The 27,285-nt window shown below is 37.1% G+C and overlaps 1 protein-coding gene across 6 annotated transcripts in view; it reads left to right on the forward strand.

The window, feature by feature from the left end:
- Positions 1-4,984: 4,984 nt before the first annotated feature.
- Positions 4,985-27,285, forward strand: part of LOC139152533 (kynurenine formamidase-like) — a 29,342-nt gene continuing 7,041 nt past the window's right edge. The window contains exons 1-10 of one of the 6 annotated variants that reach the window (XM_070725729.1): positions 6,547-6,719; positions 14,505-14,533; positions 16,146-16,363; positions 17,392-17,476; positions 18,924-19,014; positions 23,738-23,839; positions 24,429-24,477; positions 25,096-25,181; positions 25,513-25,585; positions 26,658-26,758. In XM_070725729.1, coding sequence (XP_070581830.1) covers positions 17,459-17,476; positions 18,924-19,014; positions 23,738-23,839; positions 24,429-24,477; positions 25,096-25,181; positions 25,513-25,585; positions 26,658-26,758 — 520 coding nt within the window. In that variant the 5' untranslated portion in view covers positions 6,547-6,719; positions 14,505-14,533; positions 16,146-16,363; positions 17,392-17,458. Of the gene's footprint in view, positions 5,131-6,546; positions 6,720-12,662; positions 13,118-14,504; positions 14,534-16,145; positions 16,364-17,391; positions 17,477-18,923; positions 19,015-23,737; positions 23,840-24,428; positions 24,478-25,095; positions 25,182-25,512; positions 25,586-26,657; positions 26,759-27,285 lie in introns of those variants that run through there. The other 5 variants (XM_070725728.1, XM_070725732.1, XM_070725730.1 and 2 more) reach the window with 5 other exon arrangements.

Raw genomic sequence — 27,285 nt, forward strand, 5'->3', positions numbered from 1 at the left:
TAACAAAGGAAATTTGCATGTCTGACAGGTGGTATGATGAGACAATCTTTGTTGCTGATAACTTTATCTTGACAGGTGTGCAATTTTTAACACCTCCAAACATCAACTTCTCATTCAATTTACTCTTGAATTTTAACCATAATCAATAATTTTCGAACATAGTTCTAACAAATAATCCTGAACTTAAATTGTAAGTTAATTTTTTTTAAGAAACTGATAAAATTGAAAAAGCCTTTAGCAAAAATGTCTGAGTGAACAAATCAAGGAGAATTGTGGGTAGCCTCACTTGCTGTGGCCTGCTGGATACCATGCATACTGGGCTTCAAACCCGCTACACCACTTTGTCAAGGCCACTTCGTCTCCGTGTTCACTGACTGGATTCTAGATTCTCGGATAGTTGCCTATTTGATTTAAACAGTCGGTTCGATACACTGCCAAGGCCGCTGTGCACATTTGAAAGACTGGCCAATATTTTTTGATGCCTCCTAAGTCGCTATGTATCGAACCAGAAACAACTGTGACACGTGGGTTGTCTTGGGGTGCGGAGGGGGGGGAGAGGATGGAGCAGAACCCCGTATAATAATAATAATAATAATATAATAATAATAATAATAATAATAATAATAGTAATAGTAATAATAGTAATAAATAATAATAATAATAATAATAATAATAATAATAATGATAATAATAATGATAACAAGGCCTACATCACATTTCGAAGCATTATATAAAAAATAATATTTATACTTTCCTCTATACATCCATATCCAGCACCCAGGCCTCGAGTGTTGCTTGGATATTCGATCGAAGACATAAAGTGTAAGGGTGACCCTTTTATTTTTTGTTTCTCATCTCCAGAGAAATACTCGGGCAGGGCGGGCGCCGGGCGGTCGAAATAAAGAAAACAAGTACAAAAAAAAATTGTATTTGTTTCAGTTCAATGTTCCGATGTTCTGTCCATTCAGTCTCTACAATTTTTAAGTACAGAAAAACGTGTACTTGTTTCAGTTCAATTTTCTGTCCATTCAGTCACTGCAATTTCTTGTCTTTCACTTCAGTGTTCTGTGCTCTCTGTCGTTTTAGTCTAAGTCGCTGCGCTGCAATCTCACAATTTGATGATGGTGGTGCTGTTGCTAGGATGATCGCCTCAGAGGCGGCGCAAATAAAACAGTTTTTTTTTATTTTCATGTCGGAGCTGAAATTTACGGTCGGTCGGGAGATGAGAAACACAAAAATAAAAAATGTCGCCCTAAGGCTGAAGGCCGAATATTTGTGAACGCAGCATAATCTTGCGTGACTACAAGTAGGAAGTTTTGCTCCATACCAGTATTTCTGTATGTTTCAAGAAGTCAAACAACCCAAATACTTTTCATATCAAACAGTATTCATGATAAAAAGCTAAGTCTACTTTATCCATTTAACATTAACTACCAGAGATTTATCAATCAGGTAGCTATTACACACGGTCAAGAAGGCGGGAGGGTGTCTTGTACTTACTAAGTTTCGAATGCCTTTGATAAACATATGTACATAACATCCAATTAGTACTGTTACGCCTCATCAACAGCAAGACGAGCTTCATCGAGCAAGACAGATAGATTAGTCTCACAGAATCACCTAGGCAGTTGTTCAACACATTGGTTATCAATATCATACTCGATTTGATACAATTTCTCACACATTTTTGAAATACGGGGTGATAATTTCTAATGTTTATTTTGTTGCATTACGGGAAGGCTCCATTAACTTGGATGGTACCTGAAACCCGAGTTGCCCTTTGTCAACTCGGGTGACAAACAGAAGACTTTAATCTCCAAAGGTGTTAATGTTCCATTGTTGCATTTATCTTATCCGGCTGCTGCTATGATAGGAACGTCAGGGCTGTAACGACTCACTCAATACCACGGGCACACACATATGCTTGCACATGGAACTATGTTGACAGGAAAAAGTGAACTACCCTCTTTTCAATGCAAGTAATTTAGTTTCTTCTTTAATTTAGGCTCTAAACTAAGTTTTAGAAATATGGTGAAACAAAATATCGTTCTTCGTTCATTTTCATTCCAGTGTCCTATTTTCGGACACTTCACTTCAGTAACGCGCATTGATCATATATGCAAATGTAATCAGAACAACATGGAACGTTCTTTCCATGTGTCGAGCTTTTTCATGGACATGCAAACAACGTAACGTTGGAGTAAGGACTCCAAGAGCTGCGCGTATCCTGTGACATGACATCTCCTATAGAGCGAAATCAATGAATCAATGAAGCCGGATCCGTTTGTAAACAGTAGGGCCACTCTTACATATGAGAAAGGAGAAATAGTAGAGGCAGTTGACGAGGCCGGTCGGTGGACGGTAGCTCGAGTAATTGATTGTTCATGCATGTTTGATAAAATCCCAAATTGACGACACCCAACGCCAACCTGTACGACACTGTATGTGTACAACGCACCTGCAGTCGACTAGTCGATTGTGACACAGTAAGCTTACACCAATGCAATATCGGTCGACCTGAAATTTGACACTGTGATCGACGTAGCGTTTCAAAAGTACGAAAAATGAGACCAAGTAATTGTTTGTTTATTTAGATTTGATCTAATACCTCCGGCAACCAACAGACAAAGTCCTACTCGTACGCATAAAATCAAAGTTTTCAAGCGTAGACTTTCCCTTCAGCTTAACCACGGCCCCTGACTTGAATATTGACACTATGATCGACCATGGATGGATTGACGTGGCGTTTCAAAAGTATGAGAAAAATGAGACTCAGTTATTTTTGGTCGCTTTACATTTGATCAAAAACCTACCAATCCCATCAGACAAGGCCCTACTCTTATGCAGAAAACCAAAGCTCTCAAGCGTCGACTTTCTTCTCTTTCGCGTTTGAGAGAAACAAACGTCGGCTTTATTCGGAAATGGTCGGCTATTCGTGGGCGTACCGTCAGTCCAATGGTAAGCTACAACCGATGTGAACGTCGGAATAATTCGGGCTGTAGTCGGGAAAGCAAGGTTGACCTCGAGAGCGATTCCCAGTACAGAGATCGCGGTACTACAGGCTGATACTAGATAGCAACAAGTTCACCGCGTAAATTGCTAGACTACATATAGCCACATCGGCACTTCTGAAATGTTATCTCTGGCTTGCAAGACAACAAAAATATCAAAATATTATTATCAAAACCAGAATTTCGGGGCTGGAGAGCGAAACATTGCTGAAAAGTACCCTGTCAATTTGGCCGGCATCCTGCTGAAAATGAACACGCTGCAAACAGAGAGGCTTGTTGCGATGGACAAGTAGCCTTTGACTTTTTGACCGGAAAAATAAGTGAGTGTTCATTGATAATTCAAAGACTGGATCCGTTGACACCAAAGTTTGCTCGTGACTTTCATTGCATTGCATGCACCTTTCCGCAATGCCACTCATAGAGTCTGAACTGAAATTGAAAGAGTATGTTGTAGCATTTTGTTGTGCTGATTTTCGCTACTGTACTTTCTTTTATAGGGTTATAAACATTCATACAAAGCATAAAATCGTCAGTTTGTCTCCTTTCGATCGTACAGAGATATTGTGTGATAGGAAAACTTCAGTTCAAAGGGCAATGATCTTTGTGAACGTACCCTCAACCAGCTTAAATAGCTTTCCGTATGCAAAATCAGCGTACGTTAATTAACTGCTGGTATTGTTTAAACACCATTTTATTGAAAGGGATTCTATAGTACCATTGTTTTTATAAACTCTTCATGCAATTTCATGAACTAAATGATGACGTCAAAGTAACAGCAAGTGCTGGACGGCACTTTTAACGCTGGTCGGAAATCATGAGTGCCGGACAGAGCAGAGCCGTCATCAAGTTCAAGTGCCGACCGGCGTGGGCCATGCTAAAAGTAGTTCCGGCAGTGCTAATGTTTTGTTTACACTAAAAGATAATCTGTTCGCATATGTTGACATAGAGATTAATCCTCTGATAACCAACTCGGGTTACTCGGGTACGTCTTAGTTAATGGAGCGTTCCCCTTATGTGTGTGTTGGGGGGGGGGGGGGCACAACCAAAGCTATCTTCTACTCTCAGTTGGGTAAAACTCCATCACGAATAAACTGATTTAATAAATGTTAAAGTTGTCAGTAGAGTAGAAAAAGAATAAGTTTTTAATAAGTTTTTTTTTACAAAACCTGGTAAACCATCTTCATCCATTGCTTTGTATTCATTCAGAGCGAGAAGTTTAGAGTTAACCTCTTTACAAAAGGTAGTGAACTTAAGCGAAGGATCATGTAATTAAGTAATTTTGTAATTGACTTTTGTCATCCGTTGTAAAAACAGGTTCAAAGAAGGTTTTGAAGAATCCGTGACAAAGCGCGGTAAACCGATTTACTATATTGATATTCAATAGAGAATTTGGAAAATATATATTTTTGTTGATTTTTATGGAAAGCTTAGTAAAACCTATTGCGGATCGCAGAAAGTCTTATCACGTTCAACAGCTGCGTCAACTGTTAGGAAATAGGTCCTCAGAATATCTGCAAGATCAGCTTTCAGATTTTCCGTGGCGAAGCAAGAGTCATAGGTTTTGTTATGCCTTGTAGTTATGTATGTTGGCGGCCTTCAACACATGGTTCAATTCAGTATTTCCTGTTTATATGTCTTTTGTGATGCTTATTTTGCACCCAGGATATACAAGGTTACCATTTAGAGTCACCTGAGGTCATATTATAATCGACAACTGTGTGGTAACGGAGCGACATTTACAGTTATATGTACTTAGAGTAATAAACCATCTCATCGAGAATTACATCGTCTCTCTTTTATTCTACAACCTCACTATCCATCACTGTCACCTAGCTAGCATTCTTGCTTCATTGACATAAGGTAAACAAAGCTTGAGCCGGGGTCATTTAAGGGAACGCGATGGGTCACAATAGTGCGATACCGGTCTGCAGGTCATGCAATGGATTACGTCAGTAATGACCCGTCTATACGTCAAGCAGCTGTTAATCGCCATCACTGACGTGCTGATGCAACTACTTATATGTTAAGTCACTGAGGAGCAGTCAGAGCTACCATGTACGAAACTGATTGCACTGTGTCTTTCCATTAACGACCAGTATTTTGCCGCCTATAGTGGAAAGTAAGTTCATGATCTTATAAACAGTAGAGCGATCTTCCGCTCCACTGTCTCTGGTTCATCAGCGGACGTTTTGATTTTCTCCTGTCCTCTGTCTGTCCTTCTGCCCTTGATCCATAGTTGTAACAGTTGTAACATGTTACCTATGCTGCATTTGACTGATGTGGTCTATTTATAAGTTGCTCTCTTGGAAATTCTTTTCTCCTAACCGTGAAATTTTAACAACATGAAGCCTAGACCCTTTTCAGATACCATGGCACTCGCACCGGATAGTTTTCCCATCGAGTTATCTTATCTTGTCCGTCCATTTCCAGTTAACAAATTTCAGGATGGCACGTATACATTAGCCAAAATAGTTCATGCCCCCATTTTTGTTCAGGTAGTAGTGGAATGCTTAATCCCCTTCTCAATTCAATACTTTTTCCCCGCTCATTACCTTCATGCTCTATCACTCTACAAAGACCCCGTTGTGCTTTACGCGAATATTCTTTAAGAGCAGCACCGATGCATTTTTCCCATACATTTTTGACTCGCAAATTTCCGATTGACTGTGGGCTATATTTACACTCTACACTGCCTTTATGCTGCCTGCAGTGTGTTTGTGTCAGCACAGGGTACTGCAAACAATACATGGGTCATGTCAATAAGTTATGATAAATAGATGTCATATAAAACATTTCTATCAAGCAATCCTCACGTTTATCATGAGGTCATGTGTGTGCCTTCAGTTTTACCACGCTATCCATGTTTCAAAGAAAACAGTTTATCTCTGTTGATTGCCCACCCTCGTCCTCTAAAAAGACGTTGTGGAGACCGTGGTCAAGGCGTTAGTTCTTCGTGTTGGTGATTAATAGATTAGGGTAGATATAACCTGTTTTCTTTGAAATTATTATACACAGAAAGTGAGGGGTAGCTATAACAGGCACACACTGACACAGGTAAGGCTTGTGTAATAAAAATGTTATGTTATAACGGTCCAGACCCATGTATTGTACGTTTGCTTTATCATGTGGTCTGAACTTGTGAACATCTGTCAGAACATTACGATTAGAAGGGCCGGTGGCTACAACTGTTAATTTTCTCACTACTTTGTTTTTTAATGTTAACTGCAGTTTCTGGTTCGGACTAGAATTTTTAAAGTGAAAATAACTTTACATTCTATACGTATTGACGCTGTGTCGATGAACCAAATATTAAAAGACTTATAGTGTTCGGACATGCATTTGGGAGTAGCACAAAAACTTGCCACTGCCATACAGAGCAAAAATAGTGAAATGATGTGATGTGAAGAGAAGTGGTGAAGAGAAGTTGCCATACAAAGCAAAAACAGTGATGAGAAGTATGGATGGGTAGGAATGTCGGTTTTATCTGTGTACAGTGATTACGTGTTTCAAGTGGAGAACCAGCGAATTATGCAGGTTACATAACCACCGTCATCTCATAAGCGCAAGTAGACTACAGAGACTAAATGGTTAGACAGTGGGTAAATCCAAATTTTTACGTGACAGGGCGCACTTCCACAACCGGGCCAAGTGACAGACTGGATAAACATTCTCCCTAAATGGTGCAGGGCCAATAGCCAGGACTATGTCGTAAGTATTACACCCTGGTTGAACTCACAACGTCTGTCAATGTGCTTCGTGGGCGGCATGAGGTGACCGTCGCGCGTCGCGAAACCCTCCTCACCCACTCTGCTCACTGCCAGCAGATATATAATAAATACACTTGGGACGCTTGTTTATGTATCGTGAGAGGGGAGTCGTTTCTCGCTAACCTCAGTTGAAGTATGGGACCTTTTTAGCTCCATGGTTGAAGCATGGAGCTAGTTTCTAGCTCCATGGTTGAAGCTATGGACAGAATCGAGAGAATTTATCGACCGCTTCTCACCTTCTTGCTGTTCATGGCTTCAAAGCTGTTTATTGGCAAAAAAGGTTCTATGGTGTGATCCACCTTTTCTTTAGCACCATGCTGGGATAGCAGCTACCGTTTTGGATATGATCAGGCCATGGAGGTAGCACTTGGTGAGCTACCTAAATGATCAGGAGCACAGGCGTACGGAATGTTTCCTAGATCGTCGTCGGATGGGAAGTGACTGACACTGTACTGTGAGGCCGTAGGCCGAACCTCGGTATTCTTATACAGTACCGAGGTTCGGCCTTATGCCTCACAGTACAGTGTCAGTCACTTCCCATCCGACGACGATCTAGGAAACATTCCGTACGCCTGTGATCAGGAGTACCGAATACCAATATGGTTGCAGGGAGTTACTATCACTGTGGCTTGGTAGAGATTTCCGCGGATTATGCAATCGTACCATTACAGTACTTTGTTGTGCGCCGCGGCTATTGTGAAAGATCAGTGGCTAGGTTATTGTGACATGAACACCATTATGTTTCTTGTAGTATTGGCCTATGCTTCAGTAAGCCTGCACCACATAGCTTATTGGTTCTCACTGAAATATTTACTATGAGACTGTTGATATTGAAACTTCAAATACACTGTAATATATTTTGGTAAATGTATCTGAATACGCCTTATACTATTTTAGACACATCCACCACGCAGTCAAAATTAATTTGAGTATAGGGTGTATCGTTTTAGAGCCATGTCCCAAATGTAATTATTTCCATAATTTTTGTTAGAAAGCTGTTAATTATAATATTGAAACTTCAATTGCAAATAGTGTACTTTATCTTTTATCTGATCAAATCTTACTTTGGTTAAAATCCACCATGGAGTAAAAATAATGAGTCAAGTATGTTTTCTGTTAATATATGGACGCTATGTCTAAGGTGCAGGATGGTCTGTATGTCGTAGACAAACTTCCCAAAATTTTATTAGAAGGCAGTGACGCTTCAAATAAAATAACACAAAACGTATTACCTTAAATAGGTCTTTCTTTGATATAGAGTTACCATGAAGTAAAAATAACTCAAGTATCGTATGTTATACGTATATATATATATATATATATATATATATATATATATATATATATATATATATATATATATATATATATATATATATATATATATATGGGCCCATCCATGTATAAGATATGTTCTAAGCCATGTCTCATAGCTTGCACCCAATGCATAACTGAAGTCACAGCATGCCAAGAACCTGCCATTTCCACTGGTAAAAGCTGTTGCAAGACAAGCTATACAGACTTGCCAAGACTAGAAGTAAGTAAGACAGAAAACACATATGTAATCTTACCACATTCCTCGGGGAGGGGGGTTACTGCCATACAAGAGGTATACGGGTATGTGCCGCCCGAATAGGTTACTTTTTCACCAAAATATCCCTAAACATGAGTCGGTTTTTCATCCGAAAACCTAAATATAGGTCGATAAGTATCATAAGAAAGCAACTGTGCCATGCTTTAGGAAAACCTTCACATGCGACAGAATAAAGGTGAAAATTCCCCGACTTTGTCAAGCAAATCCATAACAATGGGTCGTATTTTTGAGCATACATTGACGATGTTTTATCGGGCGGCACATCCCAATATGAAAATATCAAGAGTACCCCCCCCGGGGACCACAGTGTACCTGACTTCAGAAAAAAACACACGAGAATCGATTTTATTTCCTAGCCTTGAATGTTTTGGTACACTGAAACAAGGCTTTTTGACAGGGTGGAAATTTTCGAAAATCAACTGATCCCCGCTACTGTTTGAAAAAAGTATGACCCCCTGCATTTTTTCAGATGATGACACCCTCACCCACCCCTCGGAGTTTGCTAGTCGACCCTACCCCCGAACCTCCCTAAAGTATGTCGAGCGCGAGCGCCGGTCCGCAAAGGCAAAACAGGCAAAACTTACAAAATAAAATATCCATCCTCAAAAAATTTACACCGGCCGGTCGTACATATCTTCAAAATTACAAATTTTTACTCAAGTACATTTGACTGGTACGATGTGTCATATATTCCAAATCTATAGGCGAAAAATCACTGGCAGTTTCTCCGCATTCACCATGTTCACGTTGCCATGTTTATGACCAATGTTGGCGGAAACTATTTGATCGTCTTGCGCATAAATATTAAACTTTCATTGCTTATTAAAATCCCGTTCCACAAAAAAGGACAAACTGTGTAAATTTTATTCAGAGATTAGCATTTCAGAGACAACGGAACACCGGTCCTAGCATAACCGAAAAAGTTATATCTATCTATCTATCTATCTATCTATCTATCTATCTATCTATCTATCTATATATATATATATCTATCTATCTATCTATATATATATATATATATAATATATATATATATATATATATATATATATATATATATATATATATATATGTATGTATATATATATATATTCACTCCTGTAATTCTTTGCAATTGTAATTGAACGATCCAAGTACTAGGTACGGTTTTCGGCCTCTCAGGATAGCCATTGATCCCGCAGCGCCGACGCGCCCCATAGCTATACGTGCGGTACATATGCATGAGAAAACGTCTCAGCCATATGTACACACGTCTGTACGGCGCTTATCTGACAAAACGTGCTTATCTGACAAAACTCTTTTTAGCAATACCCTGGGGAGTCACTTTAGCCAGCGCACTTCATGCGCGCGGTACACATGGTACATGTCGTCGCTTCGTACGATGTTGTGTACACAGAGTGTGCCAATTTAACGTTTATAATACGAATTCTTCTATACGAATGATTTTTTTTCTGTAAACTACTCTCAGATTGTTGACATGTAGTTTTTTTATTGTGATTGTTCTTCCATCGGCCGGGCTCGCACTCGCTGTACAAAGTACTGTACGAGCCCATGGAGAAACTCCGTGTTGCAACATGTATGCAGCGTTGGAAACTACCGCCCGTCCTCCCGTCCGAGACGGGTAACTTTTCAGTCGGACGGGAGGAAAATTGTACTTCCACGTCCGTGTGTCGGGCTCTCGATAGTAGCCCATACGGCATACCCAGTAATCTCATCGATCAGCTGCTTATAAAGGAATATAAAGGAAAATGAGGGCAACTCCACACATCGGCTCTACCAAGATTGTTCAGTATTACGATATGGTGAATAAAAGGATCATTGCATTTATTTTGTGTGGAATACATGGCGAGACACCGGTGAATCGATAGTGCTTTGACCCTAGTCATGTGATCTGGGTCCCCGGTAAACCGGTTTGTTGATTGAGTGATTCGTCTTAACGGTGTTTCGGAACCAAAAATGGGGTTCTTCATCAGTCGCTCTCTTGTTTTGTATCCCCTCCGCTTGGTTGTGTGATGAAGTCATCTTCGTCCTCGAAGAGGAGAAGCCAGATTCGTTATTGAGAGAGTTAGCCACTATTGACTGACTCTATAGTAAGCGATCCGGTGTGTGGTGTCATATTATAATTAACATGACCCAGCATCGACCGGAGTTTCTGGACGCTTATAAGGGTTGTTAGTTTAGGGCATATTTTGAGCGTTGCTAGTGCTCGTTGTGTTAACAGTAAATGTTGTACTAATCTGTCAAGGATTAGTTTTTTTAGGCATTTAAATCGATTATCCGAACTTTTAGTTTGTGTCAATTTTTCATGGACTTTGTAATAGATTTCGGGTCGATATTGGTGCCTGCTTTCTGGTGTTTGAAAAGCATGTTGTGAAGGGCTGTTTCGAGAAATAAATCTTGTTTCTCTGTGTTTAGCCATTCCCAGGTTTCATGGTTTCGTTAACAATATTTTCTGTAAACGGCCTTTGAAATCGGTTTGGTCTGAGGAGAGTATTGGTTTATTTAATTCATGCCGCCAACTATGATTACTTATAGGCAGCTCTCTCAGTTTTTGATTTTCTTTGCCAGATGATGTTTTCTGTATTGCTCAGCAATCTTTTCAGTTTGGTTGATTGTAGTACCAATTCGATGACAGATTGCATCTTGGTTTTATACGATAAGTTGTGGCATGAAATGGAGACAAATTTAAAAAAAAATCAGTTTCCCCATTGTTAAAACCAAATATATAGGGGGCAGATGCTGCAGTCATTTGTAGCAGGACAGGGACTGGACTCTGATTATGAATCAGACTTTTCTGATCTCCTGGAAAGTGATGTTGGTAGTGACACTGACTTGATGTAATCTGTGCTTGACTCATGTCAGCACTGATTTCATCAAGGAGACCATGCACAGATCCATGATGAAATGTCCAGTACTCGGTTATCAACACAATGTATCAGAGTGTTATCAGCATTGTTATTGTAGAAATTTTGTATTCAAGTCCGGATTAGAATTCATTTCAAACAGTGGAATTCAGAACAGTTTGTTTGTAAGATCACAGTTAATACTCATGTTGAAAATAAAGTTTTAAGTACAAAATGGTTTTGTGTTTTTTGAATGAATGGATTTGTCAAAAATTCAGGACAGGCAACTTTCTGGCAGGACAGGCAAGTTTTGAAAGTTACCAGTCCTGATGTCTGGCAAATATTTTGGCCAGTTTCCAACACTGATGTAGGTGCTTTTCTTATCATCCACTTGCATGTTTATTGAGTATAATTTATGTACTTAAATGGCAAAATTAGCGATCGAGGAAGGTGATGAAAAACAAAAATAAAAGTACTCTGCTTGCCATTGCCGCATTGTGATGTGGGTGATTTTGATTACTCCCGCCACCGTGAGAGCGCACGCACTCATGTGACCCCGTGCACTACCCTTAAGACAGCCTCTATCTATGTGTTGATCGATGTATACACAATGATTAATTAAGGTGCTCGACGATTTTACGCAATCAGTGAAAGTTACTGTATTTTTTAACTATTTTATGGCTATTTTGTGATGTTAGGGATTTTAGACTTCTATAATTAAAATTTCATTAATGTGTTTCAACAGACGAACTATTGTGTGAGGGATTACTTTCCACAAATGAGTAAGGCTACAAGCACAGTTATTTTTGTCAGATAAGCACGTTTTGTCAGATAAGCGCCGTACACATGTCTCTATATAGCGCGTAGGCACAGAGTGGAATTTTAGAAAACAGGTGACTGTGACACAGTAAGCGAGGCTACCCACAATATGTCCCTTGATTTGTTCACTCAGACATTTTTTGCGAAAAGCTTTTTCAATTTTTTCATTTTTAACTTACAATTTAAGTTCAGGATTATTTGTTAAAACTATGTTCCAAAATTATTGATTATGTTTAAAATTCAAGAGTAAATTGAATGAGAAGCCGATGTTTTGAGGTGCTAAAAATTTCAATATAAAGTTATTAGCAACTAAGATTGTCTCATCATACTACCTGTAAGATATTCAAATTTCCTTTGTTACGAACATTAAAAAAAAATCAATACCTATTTCTTTTGCCAACACAGATGCAACTTATTCCCGTAGTTTCCTTGAATATATTGTGTATGGCTGTCAAAAATCTATGTCGGCAACATTACAAAATTGCTATCTCCTCCGCGGAAAAGGGGTTGATCTTCTCATTATTCACAGTGCAAAATCAGAAAATTATTACTATCAGAACTATGTCGCCAGAATTATGAAATATGGACCGAGTTGTTCTGTGTGCAGAAGAAATTTGCTTCAATTCAGTGAGTGATCTACTTGTGTACAGATCATGGAGAATTGTGGGTAGCCTCACAAACGTGACAATTATGTATTGTAAATGCAAATGATCTATCCAACCAATCACGACAGTCTGCTCTCGTCCGGCCGCTTGATGCTCCCCGAAATCAGGTAGTTAGCGGGAAACTGCAGTCGAACTGACGACCCGTGCGTGCGGACGATGGTGTGATGATCGAGTAGAGGCGTGTATATAATAGTGAACAGCGCATGAGAGAGCTGTATCTTCAGTATGTCCAAACATAGACCCTCTTGAGGCGGGTATGATCTGGCATCGGTGATCGTTGAAATCGCGGGAACAGCGAACACTCTGTTGCCAGGCCCCGGCGTTTCAGACCCAACGGGATGACGTGCAATATTATAATGACTTTCTCTATAGAGTCTATGTACTTGGCCAACAGTGTATATAAGATAAGGTCGCGAAGGTAAGGAAGTGTTCAACCATGCGTGGCAGGGCTGTGTGTTACCGGCGTTATGTGGTGGGAGGCCGTGAATTTGACCAGTTCACGAGATATACATACACGAGCGATAGCGAGTGCAGAAGCTAGCTCTGCATGGCAGGGCCATGTGTTACCGGCGTTATACTGCCTCCAGCCGGGCCGTATAACGCCGCGCCGGTAACACACAGCCCTACCATGCAGAGCTAATATGAAGCGAACTGGTCAAAACCTAGTCTACTGAAACTCACGCATGGAAAGTCAAAAGGTTTTTTGCTCAAGCCGAGAGCTCGTGCGAGTGCCAGTCGCGTGGCATTCATTATCGCGAATTTACCACGGTTGTTTTGGCCGTCTCGACCAATCAGATCGCTGTTTATGCGCTATCAATATACTTGTACATTTTTTACATTGCAATTGCAGCAGTGTATCTTACATGTGTAGACGAGTATATACGCTTTGTTGACAAGTTTGATTATTAATAGTTGGTATTTGAAAGTTCAACATGCTTTAGGATTTAGAATAAGAACTCGCAATTGACTGAAAAAAAATAAAAAATCATAAAACGTTTATAGGTACTGGCTCTTGGCATGATGTATTGTAAGATATATTCCATGTGTATGCATATAGTAGTCAGCAGAACGAAAGCAGAATTTTAAGTATTGAAAAATCAATTTACTGAAAACTTCATCAAAATTTACAGCTTTACTCTCCCTTTGGAATGGTAAAGAAAATTCAATGCAAAGGTTGATTCTTCGTAAAATCAATTCAGTGGAATCAGAGTATATTGAAATCTTTGATTCTGATATTTCTGCCTAGAGATGTTAATTAATTTCAGCACAAATTTCAGCAGTGTGACTTTGTAATATTACATTTCCTCTTGTAAATGTGATAGATCAAAAATTTTGATATATGTTTAACATTTGGTATACTAAAATGTTTCTCATTGCAATGAATATCTTGTCAATCAAATGTTAGTGAGGAAAGCATCTGATTCTGTACACTGTTAGAAACAAATAAATATGTAAATAAATACACACACTCACAGAGTGTACAGCAAAACTATGAATAAAAAATAAAAATAAAATGTTTTTCTGGGGGTTTAAGAATATTTCATTCAAAGATCAGTTATGTATTTCTCACGTATGACAATTTGCTGGTAGTGTTAGAGCTGCCTTAGGTATATCTATGGGGAATATAGAGGTGAGGAGATCAGAGTAGGTACTTGCACTAGAAAATGGCATCATTGAAATCAGCACTCTGAAATTTTGACACTTTCTCTCAGACTCCTCTGTGATCACTGTAGAGCGCCCTCTATATGCCTTACCCAAAATGTATAAATTTTGCATTTCCCTTTGTTTCCAATCACAAATTTGAGATGACTGCCAGAAGTCCACCGTTCATCAGGTATGGTCTTCACGCAAACCTCTTCTACCTTAGCAATGCTGTATTTTTTCTCTTGACTGGGGTTTGAACCCAGCACGTGTTTTTTTTATCAGTATTTTTTTACTGTCTTGCATAGCTGTTCGGTGTTTTTCTGTCTGTTTTACTATTTTATAAGATATTTCCAAGGTTTGAATGCTATATAGCAGTTTATCCAAGTTTATCCAGTACATTTTCTGTTTCTTCCTGATAGTTATGTACTTCCAATCACTAAATTTTCCTCCAGCTTACATTTTTTCTAAAATCTACTTTTCTTTTTACATTTCTTTGATGTAAAGTCACACTTTCCATAGCATTTGTTAATTCCTGTGTTTACCAACCTTGCTTCATTGCAATGCCTGTCTCTATTCCTTTACTGCGAACTAATATCATCTGTGTCTTTTGATGCCAGAGTCCTGATGCCTGATGTTTTGGTTTTATTTACGTTGGCATTGCACTCAACCAGCACACTCTTTTTAAAAGCAATATTTCTTATCAAAGATAACCTGAAAACCCCCTTATATTTTGTATTTTCAAAAAGCAGAGAATCTACAGATTAGTATATTGTTTTAATCACTCAAAGAATCAAGGGGTACATATTTGGGGTAGAAAACCTCAATTTTGGTATCATGATGAAAATTAATGCAAGTCAAAAACTTGATATATTTTGTGAAATTTAATATCTCATTTGAAACGAGTATTTGTAGAAAAAATACAATATTGTTTTGCATTATATATTCTCATTCTTAAATGGCAGGGGTTGAAAGAATGACACAAAAAAAATGATTAAAATCATAAGTAAAATTGAAGTGACTCTTATTTAAAATGTAAGAATGTCATTGCCAAACAAAATTGCCATTTTGTTATTATTTAAAGAATTTAATTTGAACATTTCACAAAATTTGACCCAATTAAAGTGGCATTAAATTTTTATGAAATGTTGAAAACAGGAGAAAAAAGAAGCCAGAAAATTTGGTGATTTGCATAAGTTTGTATAAATTTACCCTTTTTTTCTCGTCCATGGTAAAATGTGAACCCAACCATTGTTTTTAATCTTGGGTCAACAAATCACTTCAACTTCAACTTTATAATATTGCAATACACTTGAAAAAAATTTAGATACAAAGGTCTTCAAAGTGAGAGGCTAAAGGTAGTTAAAAATAACTAATCTGGTTTAGCCTCAACTCTAATGCATGTACTAAGTGAACAGGTGACTGTAAGTTTGAAAAATTACTGTCAGAATACAGGCGACTCGATCTCTAAGGAAAATAAGAAAATCACTTGTAGAATTTGAGTGGATGATTTTAAAACAAATTTTGAAAAAGTGAAAATCTGACAGAAGGGAAACTTCACATACAGGTGGTTACTTAGAATGGTTTAATAATAAAAATTTGAATTCTCTTGAATTCTCACAGTGTCCTGTGCAACGTCGCCATCTTATGTCATGTAGCTGGAGATATCTCTGTTACTGTACCTGTATGTTTCATGTGTCAATGATGTAGACTAAAGTTGGTATTAGGTTATATATGCCCTGCCAAAGTCAACAGGTATATGTGCCTCCAATTTATGTTTTTCCAAATTCATATTTCGCCATCAGGTGAAGTTGGTTTAAACTAGTGAAGCAAAACATGTCCCATATGGTGTATTTTTACAAAGACTTGAAGATTTGAAGGTCCCTAAAAGGCAGAGATACTGTAAACATGATTTCTACAGCTTAAGCTTCTATAACAGACCAAGCCAAGTGGGTGAAAATACATAATGTGATTTAGCTCAGTACAGCTGTTTATTGACAATGGGGAAGAGATACTGTCCCAGGTAGCCAATGACAAAATGTTTTGACCTTGCTGAACTATTAGATGGATGATGTCTGTTGGTATTGATATAATTGTTAAGGTTGTCAAGAATCCATCAGCATGCAAACCTACTAGTGACACACTGAATTATTGACCTATTGTCGCTCCCACTTTGATAATTAACACTCAATGTTTGTTTGGAAAAGATCAATGACTGGCAGAGTTGGCCATAATAATTCCATTGGTCACTTGACTGAGGTCATGAAGTGTGATACTGTCAAACTCAATTTTCACAGGCATGCACCTATGCAGCAATAAACTGAACCCAGGATTTGAATGGACCACAGTACAAACAAAACCATGTGCCCAAATGCACACAGTAATATGTGTATTTCCATACACATGAGCTTGTACCACTGTCACAAGATTGTACATATTTGCAGAACACTGTGCTCTTTTTTATTCTGAAGTATAGAACCATTGCAGTGTATAAGTTCATTTATTAAACCGAAATATTTTTTTTTGCAAATGAATAATGTATTTGAATGATTGTCATTTTCAAATTTCAGTGGATACCTTTGTCAAAGGGCTGTGACAGTGTATATGTGTAACTGATACATGTAGTTTATCATATAATGGCATAGCTGAAGCTGTTAACATCGATTCCCCATACACAGGTGCACCACTGACAATGATTGGTTTTGGCAAATTGAAAATAATAGAGGTGAAAAGGTGAATAGCTTGACTTCAGTCCTACACATGTATGTCCTGTTCCTTAATCAGTAGAACAGGTGTACACCCTGCAAAGATGCTGATTATAGGTTTCACACAAATAATACTTCATTTTGAAAGAGCTACCATGTTGCAATGTACACGTGTGATTGACAGGGTGGGGCGGGAGCATTATCTCTTGTCACATGATAGATTTATGGGAGTTATTTTATACAAAGTCACTGCAAGATGAATCCATAAATCAAATAAGATTGAGTCTCACCCCTAACACACAGCAGTGGTGCAATGAAATAATCTGTCTCCCCTTGATGCTTTCAGAGAGATTCAAGAAGAATTGTGAGTTGAATGTGTACATCGCTCTGCTGCTGTACAAAAGAAGAAAAACATGGAAGTTAACCGAGAGGTCAGTATTATCTTTTGTAGAGTGTTGTTTAAGAACAGCCTGGCTGTGTTGACCTCACTTAGGCAGAGCGCGCCTAATGGATTTCCTTGACTTATGGTATATCCCATTGCTCTTGCTCAACATTTTGACAGTGACAGATTCATGAAACCTACAGGCCAAAAAGGACAAGTTGCCAGCCTCCACATCAAAAACTCAAAAACTGCAATAACTCATATTAGTATTTTATGTACAGGTGCACCCTTGGCTTGAGACAAGAATTTCTTCAAATGAACATGTTCAAGTCAAAATGTGCAAATGAGGTAACAAAGGCATAATCCTGGAAATTTCTAAAACCACAGGCCAGATTTGATTGAAACTAGGTATATCATCATGCACTAACTGTGAAATAAAATGTTAATAATGAAAAGCATTTTGCATTTTCATGTCAGCTAATTTGCAATATTTGCAAATAATGGCAAAAATTTGCAATAATTGCTTTCACAATTTGCAAGAACAAATACCATAATACATATATTAGATATTATATTACCATGCCCTGCCTGTCGCATTTTGATTGGTCAAGCTGAACCACGTGACTGACCACAAATACGCAGTAATGGTTTGTTTACATGCCCTTGAATATGAATAATAAGATTAACAACTCAAAGTATCGTAACTTTAAAGCTCAAAAGGAAATCATAATCAATCACAAAATAAAATGGAGCACTTGTAGGTCAAGTTGAGATACTTTTTTTCTGAAAACATCTCTGGATTTGCCAATTTTTACAGCGTGCGTGACAGTGCGTCGTGTATTGCTCAGTTTCTGGGGCCCAGTTGTCGTTCACTCCGGAAATTTTCACAAATTTTGACGGTTTTCTGGGGTTCGCTGATAATATAATGGAATTAACAGACTCCGCTCTGACCATTAATGTTTATTTGTGGGCGCGGGCTCAAGGAAAGCCAAATTAACGGGCTAGGCAAGCCTCGCCCATTAATTTTTGGCTTTCCTCTCGCCCTTGCCCACCAATAAACGTTAATGGTCAGCGCGTCGCCCCATTATTTCTGTAATACGTACATTCTTTGGTTTATATAAAACTTGAAGGACTTGACCAAAGGTTATTCTAATCTTGCGACAATAACTCAAAGTGATGATGCAATTATCGCTATGACAGTGGAGGAAGAAGTGTAGCTTTTTTTTTTCAGCTAAATTTGTATTCTTAACAATTTAATTTTAATTAAAGCTGGACATAATTGCTCTACATAATGAATAATTTATTGGTGATGTAATCATAAAAGATTTATGAAGTTGCAAACTCATGGCAACAATGTCACCAAAACATGTTAATTTACAGACAATTGCAAAATATAGTGAAACATGGGATCGTTTTCATTTCATACAGGTATGTGGTTCAGATGATCAAATTTTATTTGCAGTATTTCAGATTCTTAATTTCTTATCTGTATACAGGATTTAGACTTTGCATATTCTCCAAGTAGATGGAGTAAACGCCTTCCTGCCGACAAAATTGCGGAAGATCATTTACAAGTGGGAAAAGAAGGTAAGAGCTTTCTGTTAAAAGTGGCACAAAGATTTGATGGAATAGTTTCCCCATGTTGGACTAAAATATGTGAAAATGTAGGGAAGTGATTCCTCTATGTAAGAACATCAGTTTTACAGATATTTTGCTCTGAGATATATATACCTCCATGATGAACCGTACCGATGTTTTTTATCAAACAGAAAACCATAAGATAAAGAGGCACCCAGGTACAGAACTACACTAAATATATGTTTTTGGATAATATGTATATTCTGATGCAGTTCAATTATCATGTTGTTGTGTTTAGGATTGTTTGTGGCAAGACTGGGTCAAGCATGTATACTTTCAAACTCTTACAATTCTTCTCCGGTTGATAGCTCACCGTTGGCTTATGTTCGAACTTGCAGAATTTAATTAAATTAAATCACAAATTACACTTTGTTTTTGAATGACATTTTCAATTAATAATTAGCTCCACTGTCAGCTATGCGGAGCTTATCTAATAGGTGGATGATATGTGGATGTATGGCATCATCCATCTGGCTTCGATCAACTTTTTATCATTCTTCTTCTTCAAAGCTGCTGGTCTTATTCCTTTAATATTTGGAGTATTGGTCCCCAGGGATGACCCTAGTCAGATTTGTACAAATTGTGATGAAATATAGAAATTTGTATTTTTGAGGCTAATTTTGCTTTTTTTGGGGCGAAAATCTTCTTCTTTGTAATGGCTAGTCCAACAGCTTTAATATTTGTTGTACAGGTCCTTATGGAGTTGACCTTAGATTTGTTCGAATTGTGATGAAATATGCAAATTTGTAGTTTTGAGGATTGTTTTTTTCATTTTTGGTCAAAAAATCTTTAAAAATCTTCAAAAAACTGCTCATCAGACAGCTTTAATATTTGGTATATAGGTCCCTAGTTGATAACCTATTTCATATTTTTTGTATTTTTATGGCAATTTTTGTCATTTTTGGTAAAAAAATTCACTGAAAGCTTTGATATTTGGTATACAGATGAGGTTCATAGGGGTGATCAAACTGTGATAGTAGTATATTCAAATCATGATGAAATCTAAAATTGTGTATGTTGGGCAATTTTTAGCTCCCATAGCCATATGTATATATGGCAATGGAAGCTATTCTTATAGGCTAGGGAAATGTCTGTATGTATGTATGTCTGTATGTCTGTATGTCTGTACGTCTGTATGTCTGTATGTCTGTATGTCTGTCCGTCAACATCAAAAACTCCAAAAACCGCTGTACATTTCATCTTGATATTTGGTGTGTACATGGATGATGGGCTGTAGATGAGATTTTGTTCAAATGAAGTTGTCATTGCCAAAAATATGCAAATTAAGTGAAAAAATGTAAAAAACAGTCAAAATTGAAAAAACTCAATAACCACTGAGCAGATTACATGAAAAATTAGCATGTAAGTACTTTGGGCTGACATGAAATGATTGTGCACATCTTGGGTCAGTATCTTGGACTTGCTATTTTTCATGAATTTTTTTGTAATTTTCTCCCATTTTTGGTCAAAAAATCTCCTGCTCTGAAACCACAAGTCCAATTGATTTGAAACTTGGTATGGAAGTGCATAGGAGTGACCTTTCCCAAATTTGGGCAAATCGTGGTGAAATTTGCATATTTTTAGTTTACACGTCCATAGACTCCCATGTATAAGGCAGATCTCCATAGACTCCCATGTATAAGGCCACGAAAAATAAAAATTTAGTTTCTCATCGTATTCATATTGCAAAAAGGATGCAGTGACACAATTTTTAGTCCCCACGGATGAAGTCCAGTGAGCTTATAGATTAGACATGTCCGTCTGTTCGTCCTTAAGTCCATCTGTTCACGCAGATATCTCGGATATTTTGACAAAATGTCATGTGACCTTGATGACCTTTGATCTCAAATATACATATTTGTCCATAACTCAGTAACCACAAGTGCTACAGCCTTCATGTATGGTATGATGGGACACCTTATGACGCCACATATTGTATCTCATTAATTATGCGCATATCTAATTTTGAGCATGCCAATAGAGCTAGAGGTCTGATTTTTGGTACATAGGGATAACTTAGCAATACACTTTTTTGACAAAATGTCACGTGACCTCGGTGACCTTTGACCTCAAATATACATATTTGTCTATAACTCAGTAACCACAAGTGCTACAGCCTTCATGTTATGGTATGATGGGACAGCTTATGACGCCACATATTGTACCTCATTAATTATGCACATATCTAATTTGAGCGAGCCAATAGAGCTAGAGGTCTGATTTTGGTATATAGGGATAACTTAGCAAAACAATTTTTTTGACAAAATGTCACGTGACCTCGGTGACCTTTGACCTCAAATATACATATTTGTCCATAACTCAGTAACCACAAGTGCTACAGCCTTCATGTATGGTATGATGGGACACCTTATGACGCCACATATTGTACTCATTAATTATGCGCATATCTAATTTTGAGCGAGCCAATAGAGCTAGAGGTCTGATTTTTGGTATATAGGGATAACTTAGCAATACAATTTTTTTGACAAAATGTCACGTGACCTCGGTGACCTTTGACCTCAAAATACACATATTTGTCCATAACTCAGTAACCACAAGTGCTACAGCCTTCATGTATGGTATGATGGGACACCTTATGACGCCACATATTGTACCTCATTAATTATGCACATATCTAATTTTGAGCGAGCCAATAGAGCTAGAGGTCTGATTTTTGGTTATATAGGGATAACTTAGCAAAACAATTTTTTTGACAAAATGTCACGTGACCTCGGTGACCTTTGACCTCAAATATACATATTTGTCCATAACTCAGTAACCACAAGTGCTACAAATATACATATTTGTCCATAACTCAGTAACCACAAGTGCTACAGCCTTCATGTATGGTATGATGGGACACCTTATGACGCCACATATTGTACCTCATTAATTATGCACATATATAATTTTGAGCGAGCCAATAGAGCTAGAGGTCTGATTTTTGGTATATAGGGATAACTTAGCAATACAATATTTTTGACAAAATGTCATGTGACCTCAGTGACCTTTGACCTCAAATATACATATTTGTCCATAACTCAGTAACCACAAGTGCTACAGCCTTCATGTATGGTATGATGGGACAGCTTATGACGCCACATATTGTACCTCATTAATTATGCACATATATAATTTTGAGCGAGCCAATAGAGCTGGATGTCTGATTTTTGGTATATAGGGATAACTATAGGAGAGAAATTTTTTGACCAAATATCATGTGACCTCGATGACCTTTTACCTAAAATATATGTTTATGTCAATAAATAAGTAACCACAAGTGCTATGTCCTTTGTATTTAGTAGGATGGGAGACCTTATGACAACACACGCTTTACCTCATTAATTATGTACACATCTAATTCTGGGCAAGCGAATAGAGCTAGAGATCTGATTTTTGGCATATAGGGATTAATTAGCAATATAATTTTTTTATTCAAAATGTCATGTGACCTCGATGACCTTTGACCTTGATTATACATATATATGCATATTTCAGTAACCACAAGTTCTATACCCTCCAATTTTGATAGGATATTAGACCTTAAGATGTCACATCTTGTACCTCATTTATAATGCGCATATGTATTTCTTGGCTGGCCATTACTGCTGGAGGTCTGATCTTTTTTCCCGATTTAGAACCATAACTTAGACATGCCTCATGTGTTTCAAATTGGGAACAAGACATAGACCTATGTGCCCATAGATCTCAACATATACACTCCAGTGATACTTCTTAATGACCACATTTTCCTGCCCCATCAAGACTAATACTCCTATTACAAGTGGGGACTATGTCATTGTAAATGACTTGTTGAGTTAATGGTTGTATCACAGTATTCGATATATCTAATTCTGTATTTTTTCCATTTTATATTCTGAATAATTACATTAAACATATTTCACTGTCTCCAGTACATTTCATTTAAGTATTTTCACTTCATGCACTTTATCCCTTTCACACATGTTCAAATATCTGACCAGAGAACAAACACTAAATAGTCCAGGATGGGAGCTACAGTGTCATTGACGCTATTTTTACAATTTTTAGTCAAAAAATTTATTTCTCAAAAACTAGTGGTCTGATGGCTTTGATATTTGGTAGACATGTTACTAGGGATGATCTTAATGCGATATATTCAAATTATGATGAAATCTTCAGTTATGTATTTTTGCAGCTTTTTATGAAATGTTTTGTAATGCCATCCTGAAGTGAGCTATCAAAAATTTCCACCTTCATCAACACATTTCTTAGTTTCTTAGTGTAGTCACTATACATACACAGCAGAGCTGTATTGGCTGATAGGTCGCTTGTTTGATTAAATTATCACCTCATGTCTGGTTAAGTAAGAAATTTAACCCTTTGAACCTGGTTCGGAAAAAATGTCCGTATGACATCATAGGTCACCAGGGGTCAGGGTGGAAAGGGTTAATGTGTTTACCATGGAGATAACACAGAGGATATGTGTATTCAATTTGAAATTTAAAGTAATCCTCTCCTTCCCATTAAAATTTTGCAAAAAGACCCAATGATTCTATAGTTGATTGTAATAAGAGAAGAGAAGTTTCCTTCAGCTCATAATGTGAGTAAGATTTTGACTGTACATTTTTTGAGATACTCGTCAAATTGTGGTAACACTTGAATATGATTCTTTATACTGCTCTGATTTTAGCCTTTGAAAAAGCCAAGTTGCAGTTTGATCATGAACTTGATGTCGTGTACACAGAAGACAATGTCTGCCTCAACTTATTCCACCCTAAAACTGTCATGCCAGGTAAGGTGCCAATTACAAGATTACAAGTCCATTATTGCAACAGTCACGTCCTGCCGAAACTGTTATAATAACAATAAAGTGCACTTTTAAAACACATTGTGGATGCAATACAATTCTTCTATTACCTATAAATGTCCTAGCTTAGGCATCAAGCTTATAAAAATGTTTTTTTCATCTATGTATATATTAAGAAAGTTGTACACTACACTCATGAATATTCATATTCACCCAAAATTTTCAGAATTGTACAGTCCCTTGTGTGCGGCGATGATCAACCCCAGTGGATTTGATATCCAAATTGTAAGCAGCAATCACCAGACACAGTAACTTGCAGAGTCTAACTACATTGAAAAGTTTTCATAGTTGATGTAACAGCTCTTTCTTTGAATATACTTTCATAAATTTTGCATTGAGGAACACTGTAATTGACTCATATTTGAGACCAGGTTTGTTTTTGAATCACATAAAACTCGTGTATTTTACACATGATTATTTCATTCAAAAATGCTGTCTTTGAAGTCGCCAATGAAGTTTGTATATACTTTGTATTTTCTGTTTTTCGTAATAATTAAAATTTGATTTCTTATAGACGCACCTGTTCTTATATATATACATGGCGGATACTGGCAACTTGTTTGGTTAGTATATAAGTACAGCAGCTGAAACTCTTCATACTATTTTCATTATTTTTGTTCAAGAAATTAAAATACATGTCATGTGAAAACATAAGTTTTGAAAAAAGAAAAATCATGAGAATATAAAAAAAGGGGCCAGAAAATGGAACTAGCAGAAACAAAACATCTGCATGTGAAGTCACGCTATGGATCAGTTGATATGTTCAATAAATGTTCTGAAATACACTCCTCAGGTTTGTCTCTTTCAGTGGCAGCCATTTTACTTATGCGTAGCTATCTGTGAATTCCCAAAAAAGGGGTTGGCCATTTTTTTTATAAAAAAAAATCAAGAAGAAGAAAGAAAAGAACTTTGCATAACAGCATCATTTTTTATTCTACCCATGGACAAATCATTTATTTTTTTCATATTAACAAAAATGAACTGAATCATGTCAGGTTTTCACAGTGTTTATATAAAGCAGCAGAGGTCTAAGTTCAAAGGTCATATCCAATAATGTCTGAGCTAGGTTATTTGACTCTGCATCCAATGTTACTAAAATGATGCTGAAACTTAATATACCATGAGGAATTAACCTATGATATTTTTTGGTCCAATTAACACTTCCTTTCCTGTATTTACAGTGAAGGTGATGGCGCTCACTTGGCCTTGGGGCTGCAAAATAATGGCATAATTGTAGTTTGTCCAAAGTATACGATTGCACCCAAAGGTTTGTATACTGAGACTATGTCGTTCCAAATCATCTTGTAAAAAAAGTGCAATTACTATTTGATCAGAATAAGAAAGTTTATTTGTTTTGGAAAAAATGCAGTAAAAGTATCATGAAAAGATATCATTTTTAGTAGTGGCTGACTAAAAAATGTAGACCACAGTGTGTACAACCATCATTTGTCTCTAAATTAATTTGGTTCTTTTTTTTACCAAAAATTTTCAGAATTGAAAGTGAACCATTAAGAGCTTAGAATATGCTATATAGGGTAAGCCTCCTGTCAACTTTAACTCTGCAGAAATTTGTTTCTTTTGTATTGGATTGAACACAGGCACTATGCAGCAGATGGTGAATGAAATAAGGCAGGCTGTGGTATTTGTTGCAAAAAGGTACCCCAAAACAAGGTATGTAGAAAAATATTAATAAGAAAATAGTAAAATAATAGTGCGTTTTAGTATTTCATCACAGTATCTACATGCATCTTGTAATTAAAGTTTACCTTTTATTGCACAGTGAATCAACAATGCATGACATGCTTCTTAGATTTCTTAGAGCTCGTTGTATTGTGGAAAATGCACACACTAAAAATAGACCTCGCATTTGCATCCAATAGTGATTCATCATAGAATATAGATGGTATTAAATTTATACTAGAATGTTGATAGGATTATGGATGTGAAATGGGGCAGAATTTGCATGCAGGACAAATATTCCAAATTGTGTTCCGCCATACATTTCTTTGGATTAATATACACACTGGGGGTAATATTATGAATATGTCTAAATTTTTTTTCCATTGAGAAACAGATTTTGAGTTTTAAATATATCAAATTTCAAGTTTTTGAGGTAGCTCACCTCCATTATGCAAAAAATTGAATGTTGATCTTTGATTTCATATTGCATTTCCGCTGTAAAGGAGAAAAGTTACAGTTTCCTTGAGCAAAAGCAAAACAGGTGTAAAATTTTTTTGGTTAAGGTTTGTGATCTTAAAAACATACACTGCTGATTGGCAGAATCTAAGGAAATCTGTGTTCAATACAGTCACACTTGATGCCAACAAGTGTAATATTCATGTTAAATGTGAAAATGTCCCTCTCTCTCTCTCTCTCACTCTTTAACAAATGTTATCCTATTTTCTATAACAATCAAGAATGGAAATACAGGGATCACTCGATCTGCAAAATTTTGAATTTGAGAAGCAGTTAATCAGTTTTTCAGCTTTCATTTGGTATACCAATGTGAGGTCATTGTAGTTTGAAGGTTATTGTAATCATCTGAGGTTGATTGCTCAGTTTGGACTCTTAGCTTTTTTCAATACTTTTCTGGTCTACCTGTTGTGAGGGCTAATATATTAGAGGTCTTAGAGTCAGTAAATTTTCATCGCCTCAGTTTGAAAATAAAAACTGACACTTTTGCCTTAGATTTATAATAGGGATGGCAGCCATTATGCATCTCTGATTGTATCTATTTTTTCAGGGGTATTTTTCTAAGTGGTCATTCAGCTGGTGGCCACCTTGCAGCCATGTGCCTGCCTGTCGACTGGACTGCATTTGGTCTTAAACAAGATATCATTAAAGGTACAACATCATGCCTTTTTTTTGTGAACTGTCAACATTTTCCAGCATGTATCTATGAAGACTGGTTCTCCTTGTACACTTTCTCCAAATAATCTCTCAATGTGTTTGTGTTTGTCCAAAGCAATAATTTTTCTTTCTTTTAAATCCACACATATCTATACTTACTAAATACATAAGTTTCAAATCACATACTAAAATATTTTGATTATACTTGTATGGATAGTTCAAAACGAAACACCAAAGCATATCTTATTTACAACAACTCATTGTGCAGGCCTTTTGAGTTGAGTTGAGTTGATTTGATTTAGCAAATTATTCATACAAAGAAAAAAGAATCACAGAAAAGACCCCACTGAAAACAACATTCAGAAAATCACTGCAAAACACTTGCTGAGGATTACAAGAGACAGTTAAAAACTTATTTCCTTTGTGGTCCTGTATAGATATTTGAACGCCTCAGTGTATTGACTATGCCTGTATGTGGGATGATTCATATGGTACAGATTGGCTATTTAATGAGGAACTAT

Source organism: Ptychodera flava, chromosome 16 (assembly GCF_041260155.1).
Source record: "Ptychodera flava strain L36383 chromosome 16, AS_Pfla_20210202, whole genome shotgun sequence".
NCBI lineage: Eukaryota > Metazoa > Hemichordata > Enteropneusta > Ptychoderidae > Ptychodera > Ptychodera flava.